Source organism: Tympanuchus pallidicinctus, unplaced genomic scaffold (assembly GCF_026119805.1).
Source record: "Tympanuchus pallidicinctus isolate F22 unplaced genomic scaffold, pur_lepc_1.0 scaffold31, whole genome shotgun sequence".
Lineage (NCBI taxonomy): Eukaryota > Metazoa > Chordata > Aves > Galliformes > Phasianidae > Tympanuchus > Tympanuchus pallidicinctus.
Window position 1 is genome coordinate 10,349,220 of NW_026294749.1, and position 22,467 is coordinate 10,371,686.

At 37.1% G+C, this 22,467-nt stretch overlaps 1 protein-coding gene across 2 annotated transcripts in view; it reads left to right on the forward strand.

Moving 5' to 3' along the window:
• Positions 1–22,467, forward strand: part of CDKAL1 (CDK5 regulatory subunit associated protein 1 like 1) — a 364,386-nt gene that overhangs the window by 154,475 nt on the left and 187,444 nt on the right. For both annotated transcript variants that reach the window (XM_052697955.1, XM_052697956.1), the window contains exon 9: positions 6,486–6,589. In XM_052697955.1, coding sequence (XP_052553915.1) covers positions 6,486–6,589 — 104 coding nt within the window. The remainder of the gene's footprint in view (positions 1–6,485; positions 6,590–22,467) is intronic.

The following is a 22,467-nucleotide window of genomic DNA, read 5'->3' on the forward strand; positions in this document are numbered from 1 at the left end:
CTGCTAAAGCAGGTTCCCTGGTCATTCAAATTAGCCTGGCTAATTATTCAAAAGTCAATGCCTTAACTACTGTTTTCTTTGAGATATCCTTAAAAGGTGCTGGGGCTGTAAGGAGGACGAGTCCGTGAAGATACTCAGACTGACGTAGCTGTGGAACTGTCACAGGGATTCATGTGCTTCTGACAATCCCCTTGGAGTCTCTTAAATGCAGACATAAGATCCTTGGTTTAAACTTCTGTTTTTAAAATAAATCAGTCATTGGATTCTTATAATTGTGAAATCAATCCGTTAAACTGCTTAGAAAATTTCAGACAGGGCGATGATGTTGATATCTGTTGTCTTTTTCACTTTGTCAGTGAAGCATACTGAAGAGTATGTGCTTGAGGCATGTACCTCTTTTTACTGCTTCACATAGCTTTTTTTCTTCCCCCCACCAAAACTGGCCTGTTTATCACAAAGCACAGAGATGGCATTTAGGAGCAGCAGCATAGTACTAATTATGGGTAATGCTCAGATCCTTGCCCACAGCAGAGCTTTTAGAATTTCTGCTGCTGCCACATCTTCATGCAGGAAGGTTTGTGTAGAGCCCATCACTGGGAGGGACTTTTCTAGACTATAAATGCTGAGTTTGTTTTTATTAGGCACTTATTTCTGCTGTTGTTTTCCCCAGACAGCTCAGAGCCATTTCCCTCAAGCACTGTGTGAGTACTTTTTTTGAAATGGGTCTGATGGAAATCTCAGATAAATTCTAAATTAAGCCCGATAGGTTCAGTGTCGCAGAAATACAACTTTTTCCCTCCCAGGATGTTTTGACTAGTACAAAAACAATACCTTTTATCCCAAGAATCCATGTGGCACCTGCTGTATGCTACACGATTAACTGCAGCCTAATGTTTCCTATGAGATTTCACCACTCTAAAAGGGTCTGTCCCAAAAGCCATTCAGGAAGTGAAAAACAATAGCTCTTATCACAGGCAGTGGTCTGCATTTCAACTGTGCTTTCTGCATGGATGATTCAGGACCTGCTAACATCGTGCAGATGGTTGATAAGTAAGGTGGAGGGCTTATGGAAAGACACTTGACTCTCCCCATCTCCCACCTGATCCTTCTCCTTCCCTTCATGGAGGTCAGTCAAGATGCTTCATTTTCCCTTGCTGCTTAGAAGTCGCAGTTGTTCTTTTAATACTTTGTGATCTTCTAGAAAACTTTGAAAGCTGAATTTTTAAAACTTAAGAAATTGCTCATTTCTATTCCAGTTAGGTTTTGCAGTGCATGCCGTGTGTATAATGCTAAGTTATCTGCCTGCAGTAGGGCTATTCTGTAGTGAAATTACACTGTACATGCTTTAAATACAAAGGCAACTGTGAATTGGCAGCTTTCTTTTAATGTCAATCTGGAATACTGAATGAATTGATTCAAACAGTCGCAGAACTTTGAGGGCAGAATCATTGATCAAGAATTTCTTTAGACAGACTCTAAGAAGTGACATTGGAGTACATGATGTTGCAAATGCTAAATCATTGGCCTTTAGTTGGACAAAGTGAGTGTGTGATGGTGTGACTACGTGGCTCTGGCTTTTGAATTGCCTGCCCTCTACTGCAGAAATTCAGATCTATAAAATGCAGATATTGATGGTGAAGAACTAAACCACACCATGGCTTATCAAATTAAGCGAGTTGCCTGGTCTCCAGATTCCTTTTGAATAGTAACTGGTGAGATGTTGCCAGGTAAAATACTGTCTTCAGAGGTCTTTGGAAGAACAACGCTGTAATGCACGTTGATCCCTTTGCTGTGCGTGGAATGGCTTGTAGAATTAAACAAAGAGCATCCTGTACTTTGCATCATACCTCAAGAAAAATATGGGTAGTCCCATGCACTGCAGAGTGTGTTCTGAAGGATCATCCGGTTTTCTTCTAAAACTTTGTTGCAAGACATTTTGTTTTTAAGTAAACACTGCTGTTTCAGAACAGTTACTGAAATAGTTGGCTGCAAAGATAATTTCACAGAAGTCCTGTTTTTATCACATGGAAGCTTGTATTGTAACACTGAGTGCATCTTTGTGGCATAGCCATTATGGCGAATGCCCAGGCTCACTGAACAGACCAGGATTTCTGTAAACAAACATTATTTCTGTAATCATGTGGTTTGCTGCTTAGACTGATTGGCCTTGATGAGAAAGAGCTTGCCTCTGTTTCAAAAATACTTTGAATTTTAAAGTGAAAACACACTCCTAGATTTTAAAGGAAAATATCTTCATGTCATAGTGGATTAAAAGCTGTATTGTAAGATGTGCAAACTTCAACAGTGTATCCTGAAAGCAAGGCTGGCACGATAGGCATGCTTTCTCTTTTATACACTGTTTTTGCCTTCATCCATTGCAGTTAGGCTTGACAAGATTTAAAAAGTTTGGAAGAGCAAAGTAGCATTTGTCAAGGTAAAAATACTAATAAATATTCATCATATTTAATTCAATATAGATGCTATTATGATTACAACGCTTGCATCCTATGAAGAAATATGTTTGTAGAATTCTGCCAGCTCTTGTTCAGTAAGTTTTGAGTAGCATCCATCTCCTCTCACCTGTTGGAAGCACACATTTCTGGTTGGTTGGTTTTTTTGCTCAGGCAAGCCACAAAGGAAATTTACTACTTGCTCACATTACAAAGCATTTTGATCAAAATTGCATTTGATAAAAAACTCAAAAGTATTTGGCAAAAGCCTAAATCTCTCGTGTGACTGTATTTTGAAACAAGCAAGTTATTTTCTCGAGAAGAATGCTTTATGCAAACACAAAATGCTCAGCTGCCTGAGGAAGTCTGTAGGTGCAGAGAGAAGGTGTGGGTGACTGTTAAGAGCAGTCTTTCTGTATTTGTACTGATAAGATGATCCAGTGTACTATTAGAGGTACTGTATTACTGGCAAGCTTCATAAAACCTGATATTTGTATAACTAGTCAGATCTTACAGTGGTGGATATTAGTAAATATTTTGAGTCAGCTGTGGTGAGGTATTTTAGTTCCACAGAATTCTAATTTGGGAGAAGATCATCTTATGACTTTTTTTCTTATTTAAAGCTCATTAGTTTGACACCAAGCCAGTATTTATTGGATTATTCAGGCAATGAAGAGGGCAGTAGTGTCCTCCTTGCCCCACGTTAACCACCCAACCACCCGCAGTGCAGCAGGGACCTTCTGCCATATGACACTGTGACAGCTATGCAGCTTTCACATCTTGCTCACAGATGTCTGTTCTTGGTCAGTCACATTAAATGTGAGCGCACAGCACACTAATTGCACATCACAGTCTGTAATTAAGCTGTTTTACAATCCTTGAATGAAATATGTTTTATACTCATATCCGAGAGTGGAATCCTGTCTTCACTAAAAATAGTGGCAAAAATCCTATTAATTTAACAGGAACCAAGATTCTGCTCCTCATCTGTGTTGTTATTCTCATCTGCTGCTGAAATCCACCGATTAGTCACACTGAAGGAAAGTCCTTGTTTTTCTGCTCTGTCATGAGGCTTCTTTCTTACAATTAGTTCCATCTGCGACGGGTAGCCTTTCAAGTGAAGTGTGTGCTTTATGGGGAATATTATTCTACTGAAAACAGTTTGCTTTTGTAAAAAGACTCTGCTTAAAGTAATGCACTGCTTAAGCCACATACGAGTTCAGCAGTGTGTAGAGCACTGTTTCCTGTAGAGCAGAATTTCAGGCACTCCACCACATTGTCGATAATGATGGTTTGGTCAAGTGCAAAGGTTTTTAAGGAGCCACATGGTAGCAATTTATCTGTGCATAGTGTTTTGTTTATGTTCTGCATATTGGGCACATGGCAGAATAAAGGTTAATAATTCAAAGCAAGAGATTAACAATTCAAGCTACTTTATCAAGTTTACAATGTTGAAAAATTAGGATTTAGTAGTTCCAGAAGAACAAACAACTTCATCTGAAGCATGTCGATGATTACAAACATGAAGAGCATTAGTGCTTTTTTCCATAAATGTCTGGTATATCTGGGCAATAAAGTTTTGACCTCTATTAATAGAAAATAATTTTTACAAACCAAGCATAAATACTTGAAGAAGATTTCAGATTTAACACAGAGCAAAATACTTTTTGCAATTACAAACCCATCGGTTTTTTACTTCTGTGTATTTGATTTGTAGTTGTGATGAAGGCTGATTTTTAAGGAGAGTTTTACCTGCTGGGCTGATTTTAGGAGAGCCATTTAGTGGTGGATGATCCTTAGAGAGATGCAGCATTCAGATTCTCAGAGTTCCTTCCAGCCCTTTTGTGGTTGTTAGGCTGTGGTCTGAGGATGTGGCAACATGGATGTATGAATAATTTGTTATGTTGGAAACTTGGACCAGAGCTTGGCTTGCTACAGTTTTGTGGAGGGGAACATCTACAAATACTTTGTTATACTTGTGGTTTTGTTAAAATTTGTGCTTTTAAGAAAAGGTAATTCTAAAGTCTGTGAAAAGTTATTAGTCCTGCAGTTTTACAAGTACTTAAAATCTGCTTCTTCGTTAACTGCAGTCCAGGAGATTAATTATATTCCTAGTGGGAATTAAAAGTACGATACAAGTAGGTTTTATAAGTGGTGGTGGTGGTGTTGTGTGCTTTCTAACATTGATGTTTTCTGTATTACATCTATCTCATTTTGTTTTTATAATGTGATGTCTCTTACTGCCAGGAAAAATGAGACTAAATTATTTAAGTATTAGACAGTATTTTATGGTAGAGTTGATATTGCAGAACTTGGTGGAAAGCCTACTTCCAAATCCCAGCTTCCATCTCCCATCTGAGAATAGATTTTTGCATAGACAAACTCCCAGAAGTCGTATGTGGATTACAGTAATAAATCTCTTGGGAGCAACCCTACTTAATTCTGTGAACATTTAGAGGATAACTTCCCCTCTGTTTTTTTCCCCACTTGTTCCACATTTCCGTTCTCTCTGTGTGACCAACATTATTGCAGCATCAGAAAAAATAAAAAGATATTACTGTATACTTCAGTTTACCCAGGACTTTATGCTCAACAGTATTTTCTCATAGGGCAGTTCTGAAGATGCATGAGCAACTAGTTTTCGTTCTGTCCTATAAATATGACTGTGTGCTTTTTTATCTGTTTCTAGATACCATGTTGTAGATAGAGGAGGCAGTTAGACATGAATCAAAAGCTGTTAGGTCATGTAGAGAAGGACCACTGACCAAAAATATGAAACTTATCCTCAAGGGTCAAGGATTAGTAACTTCACTGCTTGGTACAGATGTTTAGAGCTCAGTTCTCTTAGCACTTAGTACTCTTTCTGCAGAGCTTTTCAAATGCCAGTACCCAAATAAAGAGCAAAATACATACGTTGAGTAATATATAGATGAATTATGCATGAGCCATAATAAAGAAGTAATATGCTGTTTTCTTCCACTACACCATTAATAGACAACAAAAGGAAAAAGAAATTTTACGCAAATAGCATAAATAATCATTTTTACCATGCATTGATGCCTGTTTAGATTTGGCTCATTTATTCGTATTAGATTAGTGGGATAATGCTATTCATATCTGACCATTGCATGCAAAGTATGTAACTAAGATTTTTTAAACTGAGAATAAAAATGAAGTGCTTAGGTGCACAAACTGTTTGTGAAGAAATTTAAACAACAGAAGAGCCAAAATGCCAATAGACAGGGAGCTCCAGCCTTTTTTTAGTACAGTTCGGTCAGTTTGGCAGGGACCACATTGGTGTCCTATGGAGGAAGGTGGTAGTAATGCACCTTGGGCAGTGTAGCCTGTGTAACCAAATTAGCACGTCTTCCTATGCTAGCATCCTCACTATTTTGGTCCAGTTTCCAGTATGAAGTATTTTTTTTTCCTTAATATATCAACAAATCTGGCAGAAATGCTTTCTCAATCGAATATTTACAGAGGCTTCCTTCATTTAATGATATAATGTTAAATGTGTCACTAAGTGATACTGCAGCTTAATTTCTGGTGCTGTAACTTAACAACTTGAGGTCGTTGTATCACTGTTCTATTTGTGCTTTCTGGGATCAGGCTGTGGAGCAGATGACACAGACTTAGGTGTATTTTGGAAGATTTTCATTCTACTTCTTGGGCTATTGCCCAGGAATACAATTAGAATTTTATCTTAGACATCAGTCTTAGTGCATTTACAGCTTTTTATTTTGCTTATGATGTAGTAACGCATCTTGCAGATCTAGAGAAGTATTGTTTTCATGCACGGTTACGTGAAATAAATGAATCCTTTGAACTGGATGATTTCTTTCATCCTCTTTATAGATGTAGGAGATATTTAATGGAAGTAGGAAAGCAAAAGACTCTTCAAATCAATTGAGTTGATTTTAAAGCAGAACACTGCTATAGTATAAAAGCTCATTCTCCCAGATATTCTTCATAAATACATTTATGCATGTAAAGTCTTTCTTGGCAAGAATCTGAATGTTTTCATTTCTTGACCAGGTGTCTCAATGCATGTACTTACTGCAAAACCAAGCATGCCAGAGGAGATCTAGCAAGCTATCCTATTGAAGAACTAGTGGATAGAGCCAAACAGTCTTTTCAAGGTAAGAGTTTTTATCCATACGATAGAAGTTAGTTCTTGAAGTCCACTAGTTCTTAATTTCACTTGATACAATATGGCTTTATTATGGTTTTAGTGTTCTTGATATGTTGTGGCTGTGTCCAGGGATGCCTTTGCAATAGAAAGCCTTTCTGTCTTTGTTGGGTGCAACTATCATGAACAGTATTTCATCTGGATTTTAGGATGCTCGGATGAGATTCATACAAGCATTTTGTTACAGTGATGGGAGAAGTGTCATGTATGGTCATTTTGCCCTATTTCCACTTTCTTAAAAGGGAGTACTAATTTTTTCACACAGCAGTAGCAGTGAATTTCATGAACTTCTTTAGGATTCTGCAACACTTCTAAGATATACTACTGTTTCTGGAATTGGGTTTCTTTGAGGAGTTCTGGGGTGTTTTTGTAAACCATACAAAATGTTGATTTATTTGAAACAGATAGGATTAACAGCTTCCTATTTAACAAGTAGTGACAGATTGCTTTTAACGTCAGTAGAGTATTTGTAATGATCTCACATGGATCCAACCAAACATCAGAAGTTTTTCCTGCAGTACAGTACTCTGTGCTGTGAAGCTTGTCTATAAATGCCAGTGAACTTCTCTTGCTGCTTAGGTTTGCATGACTAGCACAGTTGTTGTGAATTAAATCTGCTGTGACAGACAGGAATCCTGTCATATCTCAGGATTCTTGTTTTAGGACAAGTCTTTAAAACTGATATGAATTTGATGAATACTGATGAATTTAGTGACAGAGATACAAGGTGTATAAATACACTTATTTGTGTATTTATGGAGAAGCAATTTGAGAAACACATTGTATAAGGGCACAGGTTTTCAGCACTGAAAGAAGTGATTTTTAAATTGGCAAGTAGTAACTGTGCAGAAGATCTGCACTGTGGTCAGTGTGCAGAAATCTTTTTCATTTGGGTATAACTCTAAATTACTGTTGTTATTTGTATCATAGGAATAGTGTTAGCACTAAATATCTTCTAAAGTGTTCTAAAGGAACTTAGAACAATTCAACAGTAGAATATAGCAAAGAAAGGGAAGATGTGTGATGGGTAGCACAGTCAGGATTATGGCCTTAAGTGGGTTAGTACTTAAATTTTATTTAGATTGTGAAGAAAGAAAAATAAGTTGAGCCTTGTATGTCGTGTTATGGTCACATTATACATACCATGAAGTCCATATTGAAGTAACATGTTTGCATGATGTAAAAAGAAGGAAAACTTTTGAGCTTTGTTTGCATTTGCAGGCAATAAATGTGAATTCTTGGCAAGTATTTTGAGTTTAAAGAATTGTACACTTGGATTGGAAGTTTAATAATTTAATTCATCTGTTTTATTGTGGCTCTTATTATAAAAATTGACTCTCTCAAAATGACTTGATTTTTAATGGAAGAAGTTGCCCTTAAGCTATTGTTCTGAAATCTTACAGAAATGCTATGACGTGTCTCACAGCAGGCATCTCCAAGGGAGTTCTATTCTTATTTGGCCTTATGCTATTACCTTTGTTAGAGGAAATAAGGAAAGAAGCAAATACCGAACTGTGAAATGAGAGGCCTTGCCTCAAGCTTCCACATATTTGAAAATAGTAATGAAATAGTCAGATACTTAACTTGGAGTGTATGGAGAATTTATTGCTGCCAGCTTTCTGCAGCTGGGTTGCAGAAATTCCTCATCAACCCAGTGAAAGACCTAAGCAATTCAAATCCGTGTTACAGTCATTGCTGGCTGTGTTACTGAACCCCGGTTTCTTCTACGTTCACTTCTGCATTTTTCAGAAGTTGTGTTGGTGAGGCTCTAGTGAAAAATACAGAGAGCTACAGATACGTAGTGTGAAGATTTTCCACTTAGAAATTTATCATGGGAGAACTGAAGTGTCTTAGAAGAAGCAAAAAACAGCACACTATGATTTTTTTTAGGACTACATAATCCAGTCATGTAAGAAGAGGGAGGCTGGAGTCATTTACAGTGTTCTGTACATAAGTAGTCTTACAGTATGCAACCTGGTAAGGCTCAAAGGTGAGATGTTTCAGTTAATGCACACACCAAAAATGGTTGGAAGAATCTGTATTGAAAGGTATATTGAGGTAGGTCTTTTAACTTTAGCACTGAAATAACTCCCTAGAATGCTTTATTCACATGATCATACTTAGTTTCCAGTTGCCAATTGCTACCTTGTCAATATTTCTAACAGCAATAGGTTACCAAATGGAGCTTCGGTGTTTGGTAAGATGTTTGTGATTTTAAAGCAATCGTTTATGTACTACAGGGTTCTATGCTCTAGGTTGGAAATGTTTATGTGGCAAGTATTTCTAAACTATACTATATGCAGCCTGATCTGTCTGCAGGTAGTCAAGTAGTCACTGGTTCAGTCAAGGTCTACACATCACAAGTTTCACTGGTGGTAATGGCATCAGTGTGACAGCATGTATAAGATATCTTACAGACATTGCTGATTTTGATGCTTGTCTCTAAGGTTACTTCTGAAGATGTTTTATGTTGAGTTTCTCAGGCTTTTAGTCTAAATTAAGCTCTTAGAATTCAATTAACTCCACGTTTTTGAAAGCTCTACATGCTTTATGAGGGTTAGTAGGCATTTGTTACATTTTAGAGTCCAGATCTCTGTTCTGTGTCTGTATTAGAGTATTTTAAAAACAGAACTTAACACTCTGATGGTAACCAGATGACACCACGTGTTTAGGTTATTTCTACGGGTGTAAACTTGATTAACTCAACTGATTAAAAAGGGATCACTGAAAATGTGACTGCCCAAATACTTTTCCAATCTTTGAAAAAGACCTGCTCTTTATAATCCTTTCTTTCTGCATCTTATTTTTATATCTTACACTCAATGTAATAACAAATGGAGTGCGTTACAGTTCTAAGTACATTTTGCATGCTTTCAGAATGCTCTGAAGTTTCTATAAATTGTTTTATATATGTTAAGGCTAAGTTTGTTTGTGTATTCTATGGATTTACATCTCCTTCCCATCTCCATAGTAGTTTTCAATTTGCCCTAGGCATAAAGTTGAATCATTCATTAAAATTAATTTTAAAAAGAAGTTTTTCAACTTCCATTTGAATTTGAAAGTAATATATTGAAGTTTTGGCTGTTTAGCTTGAATCTTTTATTTCTGTCACTTTCAACTTTCAGTAGGTAATTGTGTAGGTTTCTTTTTTTCATGGACAATCTTATCAAATTGCATTAACTGCTAGTAAAAACGTTTCTATATGAAGCAAAGTGGTCCTTAAGTAAGGAACAAATGTCTTCTGTAAGGATGTTTATATGGAGAGTCTTTCTGCAGTGGAGACGCAGCACTTTGTGTTTCAATTTAACAGTGTGCTTTTTCAAAGTGTACTGTATCACGTTCAGTGCTGTATTCTAGGAAATTGAGAGACTATGAGAGAGCTCTTCTTTCCTTCCAAAAGCAACTCCGTGTATGACGATGTGTTTTTGCTCAGTGAAATGGAAGGCTGGAGTTGCTGCCATTGGTGAACTGTGCTCCAAGGAAACACGCAAATTAAATAAGCCAGTACTTTACATGTGTTGTGGAGTGACGTCCAGGGGGAGCTTTGGTTGAATTGTTGAATTGCAAGGCTTTAAATATATACTGGAATTATCTTCAAAGAAATTGTAGTGGCTGTAGAAGAATATGTATATATATATATATATATATATATATATATATATATATATATATATATATATATAACTGATATTGCTACCTGGTGATCTGTAAACCAGAGCTGTTGTGAGAGACTTTCTGGGCAGATACAGCATTTTATGTTGCCAACTATTTTTGCTGGTTCAGCAAACTAACTTAAAAATATAATTAGTTTTATGAAATTGGCAGTTCATGCTAGTTTGCAGTGAAAATATACTGCGTGTGCCAGTAGAAAATAATTCTTCTTTAGCACTGCATGCTTCTCAGAAGTGGCAGAGAATATGCTGCTATTAAAATGCAAACAGTATAATTATTACTATATCATCTTGTTTTATGGTAGCAACTAGGGAGCAAAAGGGAAGTCAATTCCTGTTGAAAAACAACATCCTCAAGCCATGTGTAACAATTGCTTCTTTGTGAGAAATTGCAGTTAAAAAGCATCATTTGTTTTTATTCCATTATTTACAGTATGATTCTCTGACAAGTATGGTGTTGAATTCTGAACAATGCTTCTGTTCAGGAAATCTTGGACAAAATGTTTCATTGCAAAGCAGAGGTGATATATGAAGAAAGATAAGCTTCAACTTCATCACTAGTCTGTAGCAGTTGTTCCCTATCTTGTTGTTTCTCAACTATTTACAGTTTAAAGGAGATAAATATTAAATATGTCTTGAAGTGTCAATTAAACAGTGATTTGTGTGTAACAGTAAGCATTGTTTTGATATAATATGATACTTTCCAAAGCTTTTCAGATCACTGTGAGCCTAGGCAAGGATCTCTGGTGTTAGTAGTATTGAGGTCCTGTCAGGGCATTCTGCTTCATTAATCAGTACCCAGTTTTCTTCCAGCAATACTACCAGTAAACTCTCTGAAGCTTTCAGAGTGTTTGTCCTTTTTATGAAGGGACAAACATTTAATATCTACGACATTCTTAGTTCCCTTTTCATTAACTGAAGCAATACCAAATTTCAATGTCTTTTGAGTGATGGGATTGGTCTTTGCATATGCTTTGAAGGACTGGGTGCCTGGTCACCTAGCTGGATAACTGGGCTCTGGAGTCTGTGTTTTCCCTGGTCAAAGATAAAGCAAGACCATAGGAGAGGGTAAATATCTACCCTGGGTGTTGAGGTCTCAGCATTGTGTGAGATGAAGATATAACCAGAGAAAGATTGCTTCACAGTCACACCTTACACATATCGTCACAATTCCTCTCAGAGAAGCCCAGGCAAGCCAAAAGGTTGGGCACTCATGGTGTGCTCCACAGCAGCTTCTGGTTTTATAGTAAGCAGGAACTTTCACTAAGCTCACTTTGCTTCTATTTAATTTTGATATTTCTAGTTCAAATATTGAACTATTTGCAAGAATTAAATTAGGTTAATGCTGTTATTGTATAAGTAGAAAGAAGAATTAGAAATAAGAAAATGTACTGACAACTTCCATCATGCCTTAGACCTTCACGTGATCAATCTTTTGCCTTTTGGGTCACTTTTGAAAATACTGTACTTCATTCAAAAGGATTTTATAGGGACTCAGGAGAGCTGTTAGTTATTTGCAGACGTGCTCCACACTTAAGGCTGATTTCATGCAGATATTTTTTTCCTTATTGCCAGATCTACTGTGATAGGAGCATCAGAAATGAGGAAGGGAAATCCCTTTTCTCTTCTGCTCCATGTGTTATTGTCTTTCTCTGGCCTTGATAGAGGTTTTAGTCCAGACAATCTGTTTAATCATCCGTGTAGCAGTCTCATGTAACAAATGTGTTGTAACAGTAAGTTAATTTGCCAAAAAAAAAATATCTGTAATGTGCAAAACTGTAACTAGAGGCCATTCCCTTGCAAGGAAAAGCAGTTAGGCATAGTTACTGTTCATGTAATTGCAGTGCCTAATTGCTGTGTACCTTTATAAAAACAACAACAACAAAAAACACGCCACCAACAAATACCAGCTGGAGATGCCCTCAAAGGGCTTCTAATGTGATAATATAAACCATAGAGGAGAAACACGGTAGAATAATATTATGTGATTGCCTTGAAGATAATCAGTTGGTCACTTTATTTACTGCTGGGACGCTGTCTAGGGCCTCATATGGAATGATACAGGAAAGATTTTTATTTAGGAAAAATTAGGAAAAGTAATGTAGTAGCAGGAATTGTCATTGATTTTGGGAGGGACCATGCCATTTAGCTGGACATATTGGCCCTTCTGCCCAAATATTTCATGGTATGACCAACTACCTTTTTTTGTTTCTTGTAAAACAAGCCTGGTAATGCTGCTTTTTTAATAGTCGCTCTAACTGTGCATGGGTTGTATCTCACAGTGTTGGAAAGAGGAGTATAGCATGTAAGTGCCTATGTTTGTCTAGGATTCTACAGAGAAGAAGATTCCACTAACCTCTAAGCTTTAGCAGTTTAAAGAACCAGCAGTCTGTTTAACAAAGATTATATATTTTCTTCTTCTTGAAGTGGAACAAATACAAGCTTTAGTGATATTTGCTCTTTATAATTCAGTCTTCTCATTTTTTTACCTAAATATTTATGTTTGGGCTCTTTAACTCCCTGAATGAAAAAAAAAATATATTCATTTTATATTTATATTCATTTTGTCAAAAACAAACAAACAAAAAAACCCATTTTCGTTTGGAGTAGAAGTTTTAAAGATCCAAAACAGATGTAAGCAATTAAAAATACTACCTTATCTTTAGATTTAATGAGTTCTTCGCCTCAATCTTCATGGCCATGCTTCTCTCTTGCCTCTTCTCATGCCTCTTGTGTCCCTGAACTGCTTAGTGGGAGCTGGGGGACCAAAATTCCTTCCAGTGTAAGAGCAGAGCAATTCCAAGAGCACCTCATGAGACTGAATGTATACAAGTTTATGCAGCCAGACGATACGCATCCATGGGCTCTGAAGATACTGGCCGATGTGGTTGCCAAGCTGCTCTCCATCATATTTGAAAAAATTGTGGCTGTCAGGTGAAGTCCCTGGTGGCTGGAAAAAAGCAAACATCACTCCCATATTCATGAAAGGGAGAAAGGAAGACCCGGGGAATTACAGGAGATCTGGTGTTGCAGAAAGCTTGTAGAAAGAGCTGAGCTGCCCGTATCATCTGACTGCAGCTCTGTAACGAACTGTGCTGGACTGAGAGCAGCTCAGCTGTAAGAAACTGACTTCCTGAGTTTGATCTCATATGTTCTACTGGAGCTGTAATATTCACGGATCTGAAACTACTATGGTTTTACTGTGTGGTTAATATCAAGAAATATATATCTTTTAAAAGCCAACATAATTTTTGGACCCTTTAAAACAACTGGTAATTTGCTTTGCCAATTACTGAATTCGGTTTCAGTACACTAAAAGAATAAAGCTGTATGACCTTGTTAGAAAATTTCAGTAGGTGCTTTCCTAAGAGCTGACCTAGTGAGAGGCAAGCCAGTCCATGGGGGGGAGTTGGAACTGGATGATGTTTAAGGCCCCTTCCAATTGAAGCCATTCAGTGGTGGTTCTATGACCTAAGCATTTTGTTCATCAATACTGAAACAAGTCTTACTCGGAAATGTAATTTTTTTCTTCTAGTCTGTAATTTCACAGAGTTGGGGAAGATTTTCTACAATCATAACTGTCTTAACATTTTCATCCAGCAAGGAATTGTTGAAATTGCTTCTAAAGTTGCAAGGGGAAAAAATGCTGATCCCTCCTTTAAAACAAACAAAAACAGCAATAAAATGTTGGTGCCTGTAAATGCTGTGGTAGGAGAATATTTAAAAACAGATAGAAGCTGAAATACAAGTAACTGTGTGTCTTTCTGAAAAACTTACTCAAAGCTTTTCCAAATTGTCTCTGCAGAGGAAGACTCACACGCTTTAGTTGCACAGTAAGCACCGAGGTAGGAAGACACGTGCTAGCTGTGACTGTCTTGCTGTTTAACACTGTTAGCAATTTTCTGATTACCTTGAAGTTACTTGTGAATTATGTTAATAAATATTGGCTTTTGAGTGTGAATTCTCAAAGGAAAGGTAATTATTACTCTCTGTAGCTGTCTTTTGAGAATAACAGGCATGCTCATGCAGGTGGAAAAAACCTCACAAATGCAAATTGTTTTCTATTTGCTATGGTTTCATTTGAACTCAACCTATTATCTATACGGATATTTCCCTTGATGCTTTTCACTTTGTGCTTGCATTTAGCTTATTCATGGAAGGGTTTTTATTTCTTTTAAAGCATTGGCAGCTAGTTTTCAGTCACTTTGACTTTTGCTATGAATTGCAATGCCTTGAAGATATTCCCTGTTAGCAGACTGTCTGAGAAATGGAAGAAAAAGCTGGATGCTGGATGCGTTTGACAATGAAGTAGGTGAAGAATCTTTATGCTTTTCATTAGAATGTTCAGCTGGCCTAGAGCTTCCTCAGTAAAAGCTATTCAATCTGATGTGTGCTTTGAAATGCTTTCTTGAAAAACTTGTTTACTTTATGCCAAAGTAGTCTATGTTATATTCTTCCCATGCTTATTCAGTAGAACAGCAGGAGAGTAAAGCTGGATAACGTTTCTTGGCTGTTAATTTTATTTGTAATTATCTGTTTGGTAAGTTTGCATTATTTGAATTTTAATGTAAAATGTTAGATTTTTTTGATGCCACAGCCTTTGTAGTTGGAGTCTTTACCAGACGCAGCAAAAAACTGGTCTTGTGTGTAGTTACTGCTGATTTTAAAAGCAGTTCAAATTAAGGCATAGTGTACCTTTCCATTGATCTTACTTTCAGGAGAAAAAGAGATCTTTAATCTTGTTTGAAAGTCAAAATTTGTTTTTTTTTGTTTCTTAGCTGCAAAGATATTGGAGTCTTAAGCTACTTGTAAATATTTGTTCTGTTATTGGAACTGGTGGTTCTTCATTGGTAGTACTCATTTTGCTCCTGTATTTTACTGCGAGTAAAGTCCTTACCTGTTGTAAGACCTTGGCTAGAAATACTTTCAGAACTTTACAATGCTGTTATCACAAGCAACATTATGCAGCGTGCAGCTACTTAGAGCTTTCCATTGCTTATGTGAAAATAAGACAAGCCGTTGCATCCATAAAACAGGACAACCAGAATTCACACTGCTAGCAAATAAGATGTGTTGTATTCCAGTTGCCTGCCAGGTGTGCTGTAGGTCAACATTATTATGTCCAAAGGCATTTCATAAGAATGCAGCAGTGATTTATTTACTGATAAGTGGTCCCCTCCTGATTTGTTTGGCCTTCTGGAGGAACACGTATCAGTCACTCCATGCCAGCTGAAAATCCTGTTTAAAAGATTAAATGATATCTTCTGCTGATTTTTCTTTCTGTGCTGCAAAAATGTGAAGGAGAGCACAAATTCATTGGAGAATAAAAATTTTAACAGATCTGGTCTCTCAGCATAAGGCTTATGTGCTATCTGCATTTCTGTTTGGGTGGCTGGTGTGCCGCCCGCTTCTTAAAATGAAAAGTAATGTTAGAGGTCTCATCCCAGGACTAGGTTTAGAGCAAATTAAAATGGGATACTTAATCTCACAATATGGTTAAGCCTGAGAAACTCCCTTGCAAGGGACGTAGTGAAAGGATAAATGTGTTTGGAAGAGACAGGACGGATGCATGGAAGAAGAATCCATTTTCTGATGGGTGAGTGTTGCATTTGCTGAACAAATAGCAAATACTTTGTGCTGCCTATATTTATACTTCATTCATTTTCTTCTTCTGTAGGTGGTTTATGGACACAGGGCTGAATTAGCTTGTAGTCTTAATGACTATTCTTAAGGTGTATTTCAACAAATCTGTTTTACCCCTATTTTACTGTAGATAATGTGTGCATTAGCCTTTAATAGTGCTGTCTGCTGGTTTTTATAATGAAGGCTGTGCATAGATTGTTTTGTGCACTGTTGATGTTCCTGTTACATTGTGCAGCATCCTTGTGAGTTCAAATACATGCCATCTCCATATCTAATGCTGCTATCAGATGGAAACTTTTACTTAATAGCAAACTAAGAGCTCATCTGATCAGGTCTGAGTTAACTTTCTTCCAAAGTGCTTTAAAGTGTGAGATGATTAAGTGAGAAAGCTGCAATTTACAACGGCAAGACACTTAAACATCAGACAACTCAACTTGCAGCAAATGTCAAGTGTAAACAACTTGTAAGTTATAAAATGAAATTATCTAATCTTTTATGCCATATTCACTGAAGTCATAGAGAGATCTAAGCTCTGTGAGGTGAGAAGTCCTGTTGTGACAGAAGAAGATGCTGAAGGAATACTAAATGTGTCTTGTGAAAACCTGACCTGACGTGCATGCTCCTAGAGACTCGATTGATCGCTCTGGAGGTTGGTTAGCTGTTCTCCCTTCTTATTTTACCTTCGCTCAGGTATTTCCTAGTGTGGTGAGACAAAAGTCAACAAAGGCATTTTGTTGTCAAGTTAATACATAATATTTTACTGGTAGCAGTTAATCATAAAGTAACATTTCAAGACTGCCTAGAAGAAAACATTGCTTGTGTGCTGCTCTGGCATTACTGATGGAATTTAATGCAATGTCAGACTGGTCAGTCAGTCAGTTTTTGAGGAAAAAGGTACCCTGTAGCTTTTAAAAGCCTTGTGAGGGAAGCTACTCACATTGTACAGAACTATTACTGACTCTTCACATTGGACAAGGCATGACTGCATTTTTATTTCACTCAAAATTCCCTCTCACATGAGCAAGTCTCTAATGCTCATAAATTTAATCTTGTTATGAGTGTTAGAGAAGCGCTAATTTAGGCGTAATTTGCACTTGCACGTTAGAGAGCTCTATGGTCTTTCTGTTCTCAATCCCAAGGAAATAGTCTCTCAATCAAATGTTCTAAGAGTCTGTACAACTTGCTGAGCTCAGACTTTTAACAGAGATAGCTTTTATACTCAGGTGGCTTGTGCTGGAAACAGATTAGTAGTTAGGTTGAGTATCGCAGAAAAATGATCTGCTGTATCAGGCCAAGAAAATAAGAGCTGTGATTTACAGATACGTGGGACTCATGATGTGCACACAAGGGAGTTTGATAGCTTAAATTTCTGCCTTTTTGAAGCGGTGTGCGTTGTGTTGAAAGTACTGATATTTGAGATTGAAATGCTGTGTGTAAACCAGGCCTGCAGGGGTAAACCAACCCCAGCAAGGGTTCAGGACCTTTAGGAAAGATGCCTGGTTTACTTGTGAAGACCAAGTGTGTCTGCTATAATTTAGGGTAATCGTGACCTGTTAAAAAAATTGCAGAAAAGCTGAGGTGTGAAGGGACCTCTGAAAGCCATTTGGTCCAAACTCTGCTCAAATAGAGCCACCCTGCTTATGGTTTCATTTATGTCCCAAATTAAAAAGAAAAAAAAAAAGGAAAAGTAACAGTCATGCTCCTAGTTTGTTTGTATACCAGGTCAGATACCCATCGTTACCTCTTAGCTGGATCATTATTTAAATCATGACAGACTGAACCTAAACAGCATTTTTTTTTCCAGATCAGCTGAAAGATAGGGAGAGAAAAATAAAAGCTATTTCCAGTTCAGAAACATTACAAAAGCACTGAATAAATGTGTAACTGTTAATGAATAGCTATTTCAAATATTTACATGAGGCAAAAGAAAAGAAGATTGGCATCCAAGGCAGCTGTACCCAGGGAGGGCTGTTAAAAATAAGCATGATAAATGATGTTCAAGTGCTCATATAGCTGTCAAATATCAGGGGTACTCAAAAGTGGAAAGTGTTTACATTCAATGGTCGTGAATCTAGGCATTCTGGGAAAGAATATATTTTTTCCTCAGTGTTTTCAGATACCTAAGATGTGAAGAATAATAAGGGAGTTGATGTAATGAATGTAGAACATTCAAGATACTTGAGATTGTGGGGCTTTTCCTACATACAAAAAACAAACAAACAAACAACAATCTTTTGGTGAGGCTTATTTCAAACACCCAGTTATTTCCTTGGTCTTAATTCTTCATAAAAACTATGTGGCACTTAAAATCCATTACGTATTTTTATGAATATTGTTATGGCTCTTTCAGGTCCTCTGTGTTGATAGACGATGGTGATGAAAATGTAGGTGGATTGTTGCTTTGATTTGTAGGAGTAGTGAAAAGTTGTATATATGTGGTAAACTCAACTTCTGTACTGCTGTATAAACAGATATTTCAGGTTGTCTGGAAAGTATTTTTCATATCCATTTCATTGTATGTCAGTTGATTACAAACTTAGCAGCTATTTTATTTCGGTATATCACTGTGAAGCTAATTTCTCAGAAGCTGTCTGGCTACCAAGTCTCTTAAGAGAAAATATACTGATGCCTTAACTTGTGAGATGAACACAGATGCAGAGGACGCAGGGAAAAATACTCAAATTTTGGGATTTTTTTGGCTGCACTTGAGTTTGTGGTGGATGGGCATTGCATTCTTCTCCCTTCCTAAGTTATTCTTTCAAAACATAATTAGAAGGAACGATGGTAAAACTAGTAATCCATCTGTGCTTACAAATCAATTAAGGTCTTGTATTTGAAATGTAAGCAGATGTAGAATACGTGTAACTAGCACATTTTCACTGAAATGTTGCAAGTATTCATTGTATTACAGCTATGTGGGTTGCTGTCTTCCTTGGGCAGAAACTGTTGTGTGCTAGCACTGGAATTCACTGTGAAATACATATTAACTCATCTGTCTGAGTCTGTCTTGGAAAACAGTCAAAATAATATGTCAGTTCTATATTTGATGTCTTGAGCTTTTGAAGCAATTCTTAAATGAAGTGTGTGGTGATGATGTAATGAGGAGGAAGAAATTTCAAAGCAGGTCTGCGCTTAACCTGTACACATCTTTATTGTTAAGGATGTGGTTTAGTGGCTTCATCAGAAAGCAAGTTTTAGCAAAATCTGCTGGATTGACTTCCTATCAAATTATCTTGAAGTAATATGATAGATAAAAAGGTAAGGATGTGACCTCCCCCAGCCAAAAGCCAGTCCAAGCATGAAAGCATGGCTCTTTTTAACAGTTATATTTTTAATGTAATGAGAGCTGCTACCCATCAATATATAAGTGCATAACAGTACAGTTTCCCGAAATAATCAAAAGAGACAGCACGTCCTATCTTGGTTTCCCTTATATGGAGGCTTGGTATGTCAGTGGACATTGATTTGAAAGCTAACAAGATGTTAGGTAGTGAAATGGGTGGAGCTGTCAAGGCCCAGCATGTTTTCTCTCATCCTTAGTTAATCATGCCTGTTGCCTGATTTCCTAAATGGGCGTTGTGGTAGTGAGACTACTTTCGTGCTACTGGGTTGTAGTGCTGTGCTGCATAAGTTGCCACCTGAACAAATGTGCATTTTTGTCTTGTTTAAAAACAAAATTTTGTAGATGTGCCTTGTAAACCGGACCTTAGAGACATGCAGGGCATTTCTATAAACTCTAAAGGTGAAGGCTGTGATGTCTGCATCACCCTTGAAATGTCCATGTGGTTGGGGACCTAGATGTTGAAGTAAGTATTTCTTCTCAACCTACTTACTACTACTCAGGAGCAGGAGAGATTTTTGGTCTGGATTTTCCTGCTTTCAGGGTTGGAACAAGATATTCTGTCTTAATGAGAAATTGGCTTGCTCTACATTTAGCTAACTTAACAAAATCTCTGCTGCTTGATCTTACTTTTGTTATAATCAAACAGAATACCCAACAATTCAACTTCCTGAATTATTTAGGAAGAGGAATAAATAACTGGGAAGAAAATAAGTTGTTTTGAAAGCTTATAGGTAAACAGTGAAGACAAAATAAAATTCTCTTCTGGGTTTGAGCAGTGATACTTCTAGCACTGCTATCTCTTGCCTGTAGTTGAGGATGTACATTTTACATGGAGGGTACTTGGTTGCTTTCAGTGATTTACCTCTTTTCATCAATCAGAACCCCACTGTATGAGGTAGAAATGTAAGACAGCATCCCTGGCAGATCATGTTACATCCATTTATAGACCAGCTGTCTGCAAATCTATCTCGGGCATTTTGAGCCTCCTGATAATATCTTTCTCCATAACTTCTCTAGCAGTAGGATTGAGTAGTCAACTATCTCTACACAATGTATTCTTTATATCTTTTTAAAAACTCTCCTGTTAGCTGCACCGGTGCCTTTGGTTCTTTGTTGTAGCATGTGATGAGCACTTGTTTTGCATTCAGCTTACCCAGCAACTCCCTGATTTGTATAAACCACAGATGTATTTTTGCTTTGGCCTTCACCTTTCCAACTAAATAGCCGTGGCCTTTTTAGTTTCTCCTGGTAGAGAAGCTGCTTCATCACCTTGATTGTTTTAGTTGCCCTTCCTGGTGTATTTTGAAATTGATTGTCCTTCAAGTGTCAGTTCTTAGGTGCACACAGAGTGAAAATGTGAGTTCAGCAGAACTTTGTGGTGGCAAAGTGCTGGCTTCTGGCTTGTTGATTGCCTTCCTGATGATGGCCACCATTTTGTTGGCATTTTTTGCTTTCTCTTTGTCTGAAATTGTTGGTCACAAGACTTTAAGGTAGGAGACGGTGGGTTAATTGATGCTAATGTTACCACTACTACTGTTAACATTCTTGTTTTTATATTGGAAGGGGTTGGTGGGTTTTTTTTTTTTTTTTTCTTTGTTTTCTGTAGGCTTTTATTTCAGTTTTACTGCAAATTTATAGGGAGTTCTATTTGTACATCCATATTTAAGGTCTTTCTTTTTGCTTAAATTTCAACACATTCAGTAACTTCAAAATAAACTCGCTACATGTGGACAAAAGGTGTGATTTTTAGTCTTTACTGCAGAGCAGAAAAATCCAGTTTTTCCAGCCTTTTTTTTTTTATTATTCATACAAGTTGATGTTGTATGATGATGTTCTTCTGAAGCTGTTCTGCCCGTCATTATTTAAAATCTGGTGACATGAACAAAATTCTCTATGTAACACATTTTATTACAGCAGAACTTAATAATTAGAGCTTCTAGCTGCAGGATACAAACGAAGTAATGCAGAGTTCAGGAAACCTCAGTGTGCAGCACCAGCAGAGTTCAGATTCTTGTTGAAGAAAAAATCTTCAGAATCTTTTTTTTTTTTTTTTTTTTTTTTTTTTTTAAATAAAGCTTCTGGTTAATGTATGAAGATATACTTCATGTCGTCTTCAAGCACAGGTACTTCTGGGTGATTTTAGTTTGTTAATGGAAATAGATATATTTTCTGCTAAACCTTGTCAAGACCCTACGGCTACTATTACTACTATTGGAAAGCTGTAGCAGACTTTGTCATTTCTTCCTTAATTTCTAGTTTCTGCAAGTACAGTTGACTTTTCTGCTGTCCATAGATGGAGTAATTTTTTACTATTCTTTGACAAAGAAAGGAGTCAGATTTAGTTGGGATAGCCAGAAAAGAAGTTTCTGCAAACGTTACAGGAGTGATTTCTTTACTCATATCTACTGCAGCATTCCACCACATACCTCAGGCTGAAGGCACAGCGTCTAGATGAGTTTGCCCTATCTGCAGTGGGCAGACTTTATCTCCTTCTGAACTGACTCAGTGAAATTATCCAGGGTACTTCTGTGCAGGTAATTCTGATGTTTTGCCCCAGTTTTTCTGGTGACTGAAGAGGGGAGTTATACCTTCCACTGTGTTACTGCTCCCCAGGGCCATTTCCTTTTCCTTCTTAATGCTAGTACCTGCATCTGCTTGTGTTTCTCCCAGGCTAGAGCAACGAGGGGGAATAACAGTGTTGCAGAAAGCCCTTAGGATTCTGAAAAGGAACAGAGGAACTAATAAAACTAGTGTTAATTTCTCTGCATCTGCTCTTTAAAAACAATGTGACGAGAGAGACAGATGAAGCCAAAGATTCAGGGATGTGAAACTCTCTCAGCTACTCAGCTTCCAGTTAGACAGAAAGCACTTTGCAAGCAAAGGGATAGAAATTTGCTTTGAGGTTTAGTCATCCAGATAGCAGTGTTTGCTTATCCATGAGAGCTTGAATAAGGAGGAAACAAATCAAGTTTTTTAATGCCTTGTTGGAATACAATATTAAGTTCTTTTTTTGAAGATGGATGAAACGTAATTTATATGTAATATATTAAATACGATGCTTGATGCTTGAAATGTTCCAAGCAGTAATACTGTCATGTACAAAACATTTTTGTATTTCTAGTGTTCTGTGGGGAAAAATATTTCCAAAACAAATTACAAAATAAAAATTCT